This window comes from Equus caballus, chromosome 23 (genome assembly GCF_041296265.1).
Source record: "Equus caballus isolate H_3958 breed thoroughbred chromosome 23, TB-T2T, whole genome shotgun sequence".
Classification (NCBI taxonomy): domain Eukaryota; kingdom Metazoa; phylum Chordata; class Mammalia; order Perissodactyla; family Equidae; genus Equus; species Equus caballus.
Genome location: NC_091706.1, coordinates 21416920 through 21428984, shown reverse-complemented (window position 1 = coordinate 21428984; position 12065 = coordinate 21416920). Strand labels below are relative to the sequence as shown.

General features: G+C 42.4%; 1 protein-coding gene across 16 annotated transcripts in view; it reads right to left on the bottom strand.

Moving 5' to 3' along the window:
- FRMD3 (FERM domain containing 3) overlaps positions 1-12065 on the bottom strand; it is a 285416-nt gene that overhangs the window by 154793 nt on the left and 118558 nt on the right. Inside the window, exons 1-2 of one of the 16 annotated variants that reach the window (XM_070248390.1) lie at positions 10399-10614; positions 8234-8316 (exon numbers count right to left, since the gene is read on the bottom strand). The exons of 9 other annotated variants lie outside the window; for them this stretch is intronic. In XM_070248390.1, the coding sequence (XP_070104491.1) occupies positions 8234-8290 (57 nt within the window). In that variant the 5' untranslated portion in view covers positions 8291-8316; positions 10399-10614. Of the gene's footprint in view, positions 1-8171; positions 8317-8855; positions 10615-12065 lie in introns of those variants that run through there. 6 more of the 16 variants (XM_070248401.1, XM_070248398.1, XM_070248392.1 and 3 more) reach the window with 6 other exon arrangements.

Here is a 12065-nt window from a genome sequence, read left to right as displayed (position 1 = left end):
ACCATAAAACTTCTGGAAGAAAATATAGGCAGCACACTCTGACATCAGTCTTAAAGGATCTTTTCGAATACCCATGTCTACTTGGACAAGAGAAAAAAAATAAACAAGTGGGACTTTATAAGACTAAAGAGCTTTTGGAAGGCAAAGGAAACCAGGATCAAAATGGAAAAACAACCGACCAACTGGGAGAAAATATTTGCAAATCATATGTCTGACAAAGAGCTAATCTCCATAATATATAAATAACTCATACAACTGAACTACAAAAAAACAAACAACCCAATCAGAAAATGGGCAGAAGATATGAATAGACATTTTTCCAAAGATGATATAGAGGTGGTCAATATGCACATGAAAAGATCCTCAACGTCACTAATCAGGGAAATGCAATTCAAAACTACACTTAGATATCACCTTATGCCTGTTAGAATGGCTATAATCACGAAGACAAAAAATAACAAATGTTGGAGAGGTTGTGGAGAAAAGGGGACCCTCATCCACTGTTGGTGGCAATGGAAACTGGTGCAGCCACTGTGGAAAACAGTATGGAGATTTCTCAAAAAATTAAAAATAGAAATACCATATGATCCAGCCATCTCACTACTGAGTATTTATCCAAAGAAGTTGAAATCAACAATACAAAGAGGCTTATGCACCCCTATGTTCATTGCAGCATTATTCACAATAGCCAAAATGTGGAAGCAACCCAAGTGCCCATTGACCAATGACTGGGTAAAGAAGATGTAGTATATATACACAATGGAATACTACTCAGCCATAAAAAAGACAAAATTCTCCCTTTTGCAACCACATGGATGGACCTTGAGGGTATTAGGTTAAGTCAAAGAAGTGAGACAGAGAAAGACAAACACTGTATGACTTCAATTATTTGTGGATCATAAACAAACTTATAAAGAGAACAGTTTAGTGGTTACTGGGGGAAGGGGAGTAGGAGGTGGGCACAAGGGGTGAAGGGGCACACTTATATGGTGTCTGACAAATAATAATGTACAACCGAAATTTCACAATGTTACAAACTATTATGACCACAATGAAAAATATATTAATAAAAAAGAAGCTAGTCTGAAAAGGCTGCGTACTGCACAGTTCCATTTATGATATTCTGGAAAAGGCGAACTATGGAGACAGTAAAAAGATCAGGGGCTGCTAAGGTTGGAGCGGGGAGTGAACAGGTGAAGCACAGAGGACGTTTAGGGCAGTGAGACTATTCTGTGGGATAGTTCAGTGGTGGATACAGGACATTATGCATTTCTCAAAACACAAAGACTATATAAACAAAGTGGAACCCTAATATAAACTGCAGACTTCAGCTAATAAGGTATCAGGATTGGTTCATCAACTGTGACAAATGTACCACACTAATGCAAGATGTTAATAACGGGAGAAAATTCAGGGGTGGGGGGATTATATGGGAACTCTGTACTTTTGGCTCAATTTTTCTGTAAATCTAAAATTACTCTAAAACATAAAATCTATTAATTAAGGACGAGAGGGATGGAGGGATGGAGGGAGACAGGAAAAAAGGGAAGGAGGGAGGAAAGGAGGAGGGGAAGGAGGGAAAAGAAAGAAACCGTAGAGCACCTCAGGGGGAACATTAACATAAAAATTCCAAGTCAGGAGACTGACCAAGAAAATAATCTTGTAATTATTCCAAATAAAAGTAAACATAAAGATATTTTCTTTCATTATTTGAAGTTCCAAAGGAGAAAAATACATTTTTAAGTGATCCCCACTCCAGTAGCCAAGACAAGACCTTAAGCAAAATGCTTTCAGAAGTCAGCTGTCTTCATGGATCGGTACTTCCCGAAATTAAAAACATCTTCATTTAACACCTGCTTTTCCCCTTAGTCTAGCCTATGAGCTGCAACATTCATTTTCCTAACAAGCCGTGTGAACTGACATGCCAAGCCCTCAGGGCCTCATGGTCTCCCTGAGCTGCACCAGGAGATGTGACCATCCCCTTCTCTTCTCCCCAGATCTGAATCGGCAGGTGTTTGCTCAGAACCTCCTTAGTGCCTGGCACATTGGGCAATGCTCTTTATTTATGTTATCTCAACTATTCATATGATTTAATCTACAGCAGCTAGTTACTTTTCCATTTTCTAGGAGAGGAAGATCAAGTTTAGGGAGGTTGAGTAAGGTCAAAGAGGAAACAAATGGAAGAATTCAGGTTTGAACCCTAGCTCCTCAGAGTCCAAAGAGAAAACACTAGAATTATTAATAGTTAGGGAGCAGTACAAACTTTCATATTAAATGAGGCAGAATCATGGAATGTTGGAGTTTGACAGTAGTATAGAGAGAAGTCGATTCAAATCCCTCATGTCAGAAATGGGGAAACTAGACCCAGAGAGGTTAAGATGAAATAACACAAATTAGTGTTGGAATTTAGATTTAAAATCAAGAGATGGAACCAAGATGTATCAGTCAGCATAGGTTAGGTTAGGCTGCACTAACAAAGAATTCCACACATCAGTGGGTTAACACCGCAAAGGTTTATTTCCCACATAGAATCTATGGCCAATGCTGATTGGCCAGGGGAGGGCTTTTTTCATCATTGCTTAGGGGTCAGAATGATGGAGGCCTCCTCTTGACAGCAGCTTCAACAATCACCCCATCAGTGGTAAAGGAATGTGCTGAATCTCACAGTGGCTTTTCAACATATGTCACTTCAGCTCATTAGCCAAAGAAAGTTAAAAATCTTGCCTAACTTTAAAGAGGGAAGGGAACTGAAATGCCATGTGCCCACAGGATGAGAAATGGAATGCTTGTGAAGAATCCTAATACCTATCGTACTACGGCTGGTTCAACACTTTGCTTAATTAGCATAATATGCCAGGTTTGTCCTCCAAAAGAGTATTTTTTAAATACTTACCTAAAAGAACAACATAGCCACCTATTTTACAATCCTCATAAATTTACCTTGAGCATCTCTATAATGACAGAAGGAATTCAATGAGTTTGGAGTCCATGATCCAATTGAATAACCCACCAATAATATTATTTTTAAAATGACTTGAGAATATAAGGCTCCAAGGAAATATGGCAATAGTCAATTAGGAGCTGCCATTCACACACAGGGACAAAAAAGAGATTGCTTTTGTTTATAGAAGGAGCTTATGTAATGCACCCAGGAGCTTAATATGGAAGATAAAATTCCTCTGGAAATTGCACATAATATACACTGACCTCAATAGTTTAGAGACAACCAGGTCCGATTAAGCATAGGACTCTTCCATAGTCCTGGCTATCTGTCGAGAGCCTGGGGCAGAGGGATTCCCAGCTTCTGAGATAATCTGACAGGGCAGCTCTTGGTCCATCTAGGATGGTGAGGTAAAGCAGCCAGAACAAGTGGTGTTGAATGGTTTGTGGAGAAACCACTTACACAGTTAGCTAGGCTTCACTCAGGTAGGAAAGAAATCCCCTCAACCAAGGTCAGTAAGAAAAGATAACTGAACAAAGGCAGAGAGACGAATGTAAGAGAACACTGTGCACATGTAGCCCTAACGCATCCATGGGTGTCCACATGGCTCTTTGCACACCTGACACATTTAAAGAACCATAGATCAATAGCAAAACTACTTGGAAAGAAATTCAATTCTTCTTTATTTGTTTTCAAGGAACATTAAAGAGAACCCACGATCTAACCCACAACACCATTTCCCAAAGCCCCTTAGCCTCTCCACATGTTCTTGTAACCTCTAGGTGCTGGGAAAACACCTTTTTCTCTAAAATTCCCTCCCCAGTGGCAAACCCACAGGCTTTATCTTTCATCTCTCCACCTCCCACCTCTCCCCTACTAATATGGAGGTCGGTGGCCTCCTTTACAGCAAGATATAACCTTTCCTCTCCAGGAGAGAGGAGGAAGGGGAAACTGTGAAGGCCAAGCAGAAGGGTGGCTAAACACTCCTGTGTGCTCTGAACTACAGGGGTAATGTGGTTTCAAAGAGCACGTGCAATGGCCCAAAGTGTATCACTGTCATATTCGGTGCAGCTTGCCCGAGAAGCACTCTGAGGAAGTTGAGAAGACTGGACAGGGAAAGGAGATCCCATCAGACAACAGGTCAGCCCCAGAATGTCTCCACTACTTGGCATACACATGTCTAGACAGGGCCTCCCACAGGAAATTATAATTTAGGGTGATAAGTAATATGACAAAGGTCAGAACCATAATAGGAATAACAGCTACAAATTGCTGAGTGCTAATTATAAACACGGGCCTGTGCTGAGAGCTGCATGGAGACTGTGTCATTCGCTCCTTCCAACAACCTTAGCACCAGCCTTATTTGGGTGGATGACCTTCTAGAAATGTATGATTTCCACCCACTTCCATTCCTAACTCTTCTAAGCTGTATTTTTTTCTCTCAATCTCTACTTCTTATTCTGGTAAAAGATCAACCCTGCATGGTCCATAATTTCTGCTCTGTGAAGGCCTGATGCCTCATTCCAGAATGTTCTCACAACAGTAGTCAGGCGATCAGCAGGCCTGTAGCCCACACAGCCCCTGAAACTCCTGAAACAACCCTCTGTGTGCTGGGGGATTCCTGCCTGCACACACACACATGCACGAGAACAATTTATCACAAATATTTAAAGACTGAAAGGCGTAGGCTGGGTTCCTGATGATCACACTCCCTCTTTCTTCCAGTGATAGTCACAAAGGAGAAACATTATCTTGGTTGTATTTATATCTCTTCTGACTACACAGCAATCCTAGCCAATGAGGTTTTGTTTTTTATGAAACTAAACATAGAATGAGTAACGTGAATTTTAACAGCCATTATCAGCTATTACAAACTCTCCTCTGCCTTGTTTTTACTCTCTGCAGCAGACACAAGCTTCCTGAAGAAAGGAAAATATCAGATGCATCCACCAGCTCTTCACACCCGAAGAACATGCTGGTCCATTGGTTAGTGATGCACAGCACGGAGCCTGACAGCACCATGTAAACACATGAGAATGCAGAGAAACGCCTGTTCAAAAACGAGTATAGAAGTGCGAACCACTTCAGGACTCTTAAGAAGGCATGCAAAGATATTCAAGACACAACACAAAATGAAAAAAAAGATTAGAAGATGGAATGAACAATTTTGGGAAAATTCCCTTTTTTACATATGCATGTATATTTATACACATGCATTTATATATACATATCAACACAACGAATAATGACTTAAAGGTTAAAAGGCTAAATGTTTATGGTGATATCTATGGGAGATGAGAGTCAGGTTATTTTTAGTTTTTCTTTGTGCCTATTTGCATTGTCTAGCTTTTCAATGAATAACAAGCATTAGATTGGTTATCAGTGTAACGTGTTTCTTTCTAATCGCTTTCTAATCATTAAGGTTTAATCACTGGTTTACTCTTGGAAGGGGACATACAGACTATCCTCCCACAGGCCAATGGCTATAAGTATCCTTAAGATTCGCACAAGCCAGAATTCAAGTTATTATCATATTATCGGGAAGTCCCACCTCCTTTTCCTCCAGGAAGAAGGAGAAGAAGAGACAAGAAGCTGGGTGTCATGAGGATGTCTCTGATCTTGAAGTCCCAGTATAGGTGTAGAGATCCCTGCCTCTGAAAAATGATGGCCATGGGCATGTTACCAACATTCGTGGGCCTCAGGGTGCCCACGTATGCAACAGTGGGCTGGCCCGGATAACGGTGAAGGTCATTCCCAGACCTGAGCTCCAGCAGTTCTGGGCGTCCACACCATCTCCCTCAGCAGAGGGCTGCCCCACTTTGACTAGGGCTGAAGCTGATTTATTTGCATCTAAATGTAACTAGCAGGGGTCCCTGAAAGTTGTATGATGGGACAAGGAAGGGGCAGCTCAGAGATAAAGAGAGATGATGTTGAAAGTGTCCATCACCCCTCCTCCAAGCCAATGCCTGTGATGAGGGTAGGACCAGAGCTGACAGAGGTTTTTAGCTTGAAAAGTTTGTTGGGAGTGGGGTGAGACTGCATGATTGGCTCTACTTTCTGTCCTGATGAAAATTCTGCCAATTTTACTCAGTCACAGATTATATCAAATAGTAACGTATGGATGGGGAAAATGGGTGAAAGTGGTCAAAAGGCACAAACTTCCAGTTATAAGATGAATAAGTTCAGGGATGTAATGGACAGCATGGTGACTATAGTTGATACCATACTGTATATTTGAAAGAAAAGATTTTTAAATTTCTCACCACAAAAAAATGTTATAACTCTGCAGGGTGATGGAATTGTTAACTATATTTATTGTGGCCATCATTTTGCAATATAAACATAAATCCAATCATTGTGTTGTACACCTTAAACTTAGACAATGTTATATGTCAACTATCTATCAATAAAGCTGGAAGAAACAAAATAAATAGAAAAATACCATGATTATCTCCAATATCCAGAGATTAACAAGATTAATAACCAGGGAATAAACCAGAAAAAATAACCTACGCTTCATTTTACATAGCTAATTTCTTATCTTTTGCATCACTTCTATCACATACCATTCCTTCTCCCCACTCCTCCTACCCTCAACACATGCACACTTTGAGAAGTTGGGCTTGAGATTCATGCAAGGCAGCTAGGCGTAGGAATCAACAAAGCAGATAAACAGTATTGCTTAGAAACTGCACATATCTCCAGACTTCCCAAAACATAGAAAATGGTCCTTCTCTGCTTCTTCTGCCTCCAGTCAGGGAACACCATCTACCTCCCTCCACCCCACACCTGCTAGCTTCTATCTCTTTCTATGAAGGGCCTCCCATCTCTCCTCACCATCTAAATGGCCAAAACTTGGAAGATGAGAAGGACAAAAGTCAGAGGCCACCAAAGCCAGAGAATTCTTCACGATGAGGTGAAGTGTCTCGGAGGACCAGTCTGGAAGCCTTACTCTGGGTCCACTGCTCCACTGCATAGTGGATATACACATGCTTTGTGCAAACAAGGAGAACCAGCACCCCAAAGATTCCACCTAGGCCCCCTGGGAGGGAAGAAAGTCCCCACAGGTAACAATCACTGGTTAACTATAAAGATCTCAAGAAGGGAAGATGAGGTGGCTTTTCTCATGCAGGCCAAGGAAAGGTCCTGGTGATAACCCTCCCAGTTCAGGACACATCTTTCAACCCACGAGTGCTGCTCCCCCAAGAAGATGCACCTCGGAAAGTTGCTTCCTTGGGCTTTGGACAATGCACAGGAGTCAAAGGGTCCTCACTTGGTGGTTGGTAGATGCTACCCGATGCCAACGAGGACACACCTCACTGAAGAGAATAGGCAAAGCCAGAAATGGAAGCTGTATGTATCTCCTGTTCAAGCAGCTGAGTTTTATTTTTTCTTGTTATTGCTTGTTTTTGATTTATTTTCCACCATTTCCTCCAGTTCATTTTATCATTCAAATACTATGCAAAATGCTCCCCCACCATGGTTTCACTCGTGCCCTCCCTGCACAAGCCCTCCCCTTGACATACCAAAACCCTGTTGTTGACGTGTTCGCCTGCTTGGGCTAGAGAATTTGCTGCAGGACCTGCCCCTACATCAGAGCCCTCACAGACTACCTATGCCCTCAAGGACACCTCTGACCTCTGATGGCATCTGAAATTGATGAAACACTGCCTGGGGCTTCTCCTACTGCTGTCCTGTGTGACTGTAACTCTTGTTTTATTTCTTCTCTCAAGCTTTCTTTTCTCAAGTAAAGTTATTCTTCTTTGAATTCTCATTGGGCTTCATAGAATAATTTGTACATAGTAGATGATTAAAAATATTTAGTAAGCAATAACAAAATACCATTTTTACCCATCAATTTCACAAAACCAAGAAATTCTAAAAATAGCCACCCCAACAAGAGTGCAACAATGGAATTACATCCTAATAGAGGTCAAATTTAAGTTGGGTATGAGAGAAAAACTTTAGATATTAATTAGGGGATTTTTTTAATCCCTGTTTTCCCTCCCTTGATTGAGACTTCTTCCCCATTTAAGAGGCAGCAGGCTCTGCAATCCCTGACCTCAGAAGATGTATGTGACAGAGTGAAAATTAATAGCTGACAAAACCTCCTGTATTGGTTTTCAAATCTCTAAACCCACTGAACAGAATAGAACATGAGAGTATTCCAGTTACCTATTACTGTGTAACAAACTGTTCCAAAACACAGGGGCTTAAAACAATAATTTACTTTTATCTCTCATGGTTGTGTGTGTAATTTCAGCTGGATGGTTCTTGCCTGAGATCCCTTACACTGTTGCAGTAAGATGGTGGCTGTGGCTGGAAGCATCTGAAGATTTCTTCACTCATATGTCTGATACGTTGGGTTGGGCTGGCTGGAACAGACAGAGGCTGGTGAAGTCTCTCCTCCACCACTTCTCCCTCCTCCCCCGCTTCCCTCCCTCACTCCCCCTTTCTCTTCTTTTTCTTTCTTTCCATGCAGCCTCTCCTTGTAACTAGCCTGGGCTTCCTGACAGCATGGCAGTCTCAAGGAAGCCAGACTTCTTAATTGGTAGCTTGCTTCCCTCAGGATGAGCATTCCCAAAGGGTCCAGGCAGAAGTAGCCTTTCATGCAATGTCATTTTCACTGCTTTCTATTGGTTACAAGTGACTCCTTAAGGCCAGCCCAGATTCAAGGGAAGGGCAATTAGACTTTCCCTCTCAATGGGAGCAGTAGCAAAGAATTTGTGTCTACCTTTAATTTATCACAGGGAAAAAGAGACTCTTTCCAGATTAAAAAGAAGGAAGGGGACACACCCTATGGACCTGAGCTTGCTCCCTGGATATGCTCTGTGTTGCCAAAAAGATACCAGGGAGGAAAGGTATGGTATACCCAGAGAGATTAAACCATAAGAACTAGGCTTTCTGGCCTCACCAGGTTGCCGTGTCCCAGGAATATCCACCAAGTCCAACACTGATATGGATGTATAGTCAATGATGACCATGCCTCCCCAAGTGGGGAAAGTTCAGAAAAGACAGACGAGGAACTCCAATCACCTCAGTAGGATGGGAGATTAGCATCAAAATTAGGTTTATTCATGGAAAATAGAATTGCAATATCTCTTCCACCTTGGGTTTGGTGACAGGGAATCCTTGTTATGACACTTGGTATCAGACCTGAAATTTTATTTCCCCCGACTTGACTCTCCAGTGAAGAGTCATTCTGTCTCTCAAAGCTGAGCCCTCTGGTTGTGTCCTTTCATCACAACTAACAGAACAGATTAAAGCTACCCACAGGCACCTGGAGGCACAGTCCACATAGCAGCATGTGAGTTGAAAGATCAACCATTCAAGTGAAGAGAAGATGGAGGAAAGACTAATGCAGAGCTCAACTTGGAGATGGATTTTCCATCTCATGATGGGAAAGAGGAGAGAAGGAAGAGACAGCAACTCAGCCAGAACCAACATAACCCCAATCCATTGTCCTCAAAGTCTTCCTAGGCAGCTCCAAGAATGCTGCAACAAATTACACACTCCACTCTGTTCCCCCAAATAATCACTTCAGTGCAGGTCAGCAGCCCACTGGGGAGTGCAAACATTGTGGGTCCACAGGCATGAAGGTTAACTTCCTCATTGCCAGTCTCGCAGAGAGTAGCCCCAATAGAGGTGGGAAGCTGAGTAGAAAGGCCATGAAGATGGAGGCAGAGGGTGATTTAAAAGCACAGAGTGTGCACCCCAGAACAAGAAGCCAGGCATGTGGAACTGAAAGCTTGCTCCTTTTGCAAGTTACTGGTTTGAGAATGAGGTTGGCTGCCCCACTTTTGCTGCCCTTGGCTTCCATCTTCCTTTCTAGCATTTCACTCCAATCATCAGACACCCATTTATGAAACTCCTAATTTCTCTTTGACTGTGGTTCCCTGCCTTGTCAACCTACTTCTGCCTTTCCCCAAGGAAACAAACAAATAACACTCCATCAGCACAGGGAAATCTCTACCAGCTTCTTCCCATGTTGATTCAGAAGAAGATGGACAACAACTTTTGTAAGAGAATGGGAGACTCTTCAGAGTGTCCACAACACACTCTTGTGTACAATGACAACCATCCAAATTTTTCAGTAAGAGCAAATATTTTAGCTTATATTCTGTGCCCAGCACTGTGATAAGCCATTTACATGTATTAGCTCATCCAATCCTCACAATCACTTTGGTAGATAGCACTGCTATCATCCCCACTTCACAGATGGGGAAACAGAGGCTCGAGCAAAAAATATAAGCTGGACTCAAGACTTACACTATCTTCTGTGCCTCTCTAAAGCTTCTGCTCTTTTCCACCATGTCATATGTCCTCAAACATTGGTGTGCACCTTCGAGAACACTTCTTTTTCAATGAGCTCTTCTGTTACCCAACCAACCAGTCTCTCTCACAGTTTTCCTGAATATTCACTGGACTAAGTGTGAAAGTGATGGACAGATACCCACCGCTCACTTTTCTACTGACAGTCTTCCCTCCAGGTCATAACCCCTCCTAATCCTGTTCTCACCACAAAAGGGAAAAATCCTTCCTGGGTCTTACTGATTTTTCACCAGGATCTTTCCTTTCACAAATGAAAGGGCCAGGAAACCCTCCAATCTCTTTCTAAAAACAACAGATTTGCTCCCCTCCACTGCAGGCTGAATAATGAGGCCAGGCCAGCTGAGAAGGGTGAGTTGCTTAGTAACTAGAATCACTAGATTGTGATCACTTAGTAACTAGAATGTACCCCATAGGTAAATGGTACCTTTTGCTGACCCTCTGGGTGTTTGGGAACATGATTCTTAATGACACAGCTCCTCCCTGGAGTGCCTCAGAATGTCTGGGGCAGGAGTGAAGATCCTCATCTTCTCACCTTCCTTCAGGGTTGTAACATCACCTGCCCTTTAGAGACCTGGCTTCTCAAATAGTCAGTTCCCATCTGTGTCTAAGACTTCAGGCTATTTCCTCTTTCAGGCTTTTAACAAAGTCATTTTTGAGTTCGTAAGATGAGGCTAACCATAATAATTTCAGCTAATATATTAGGGGTTCCATTTTTCAATGCCAGCTTGTTCTCCCTGTGAAAGTATATTAACCCTCATGTGGAACTGACTTCCTGGAATATCTTACTGTCTAAATCAGTCCCTACTGATGCAGGAGGAAATGGTTAGAGAGAAAGGGATGAGAGATTCTATTTATTGAGACTTGCTATGAGCAAGCTGTGGGCTGAGTGCTTCACCTATAGGATCCTACTTAGCAACAATACTATAAGGTAACCTCATCTTACATTTCAGGACACTGAGGCCCAGAGAAAAACTAAGGAACTCCCCCAAGATCCAATAGCTACATTTCAAACTCCATTTTCATTTCATTCCAAAGACCATGGTTCTTTCATCCCTTCATGCTGTCTCCTACACGTGTCTAGAAATGTCTCAGCCATGCAGTGAGGGGTGGGGGAGGCTGGCTGCAGTTTTAAGCAGGAAGGTCAGAGTACACCTCATTGGGTAGATGATATTTCAGCAAAGACCTGAAGGACGTGAAGGCATCAGGTATGGAGATGAATAAGGAAACTCATCCCAGGTAGGAGAACAGGTAGGCAAAGGTGCTAAGGCTGGAGAGTCAGGATGGGTCTGAGGAATGGTGCGGGGCTGGAGTGTGGCTGGGGAAAAGTGAGCCAAGGGGACAGGAGTAGATGAGGTCAGAGAGGTGAAGGTGGACAGATCTTGTTGGACAAGGAGAAGGTAGGTCCCAATCTGCACCAAATGATTCAACCCCCAACTTACTCTAACAAGGACTTGAGGCATTATTTACTAGTTCCTCACAGAGAGAGGAAGGGAGGAAGTCCTCAGAAGTCCAGACTCTTACTCTGCCAGATACCCCTTTGTAAAACTAGGCTGCTATTTCATCTAGGTGAGTAGAGAAGTGGGGGGGGGGGATTCCAGAAACCTGAGTTTCTTAATTTAATATCTTAGAGAAGAAGCAAACAGCTTTAGATACAACTATTTCACTAAAACTCACTATTATGCATTATTTCACCTCATCAAAGAGGGGTGAACATTAGAAAACATGCAAATTTCCACCTCATTCATTAATCCATGGCACATTTTGTGTCTAAATGCAGAAACCCTCTATGAGC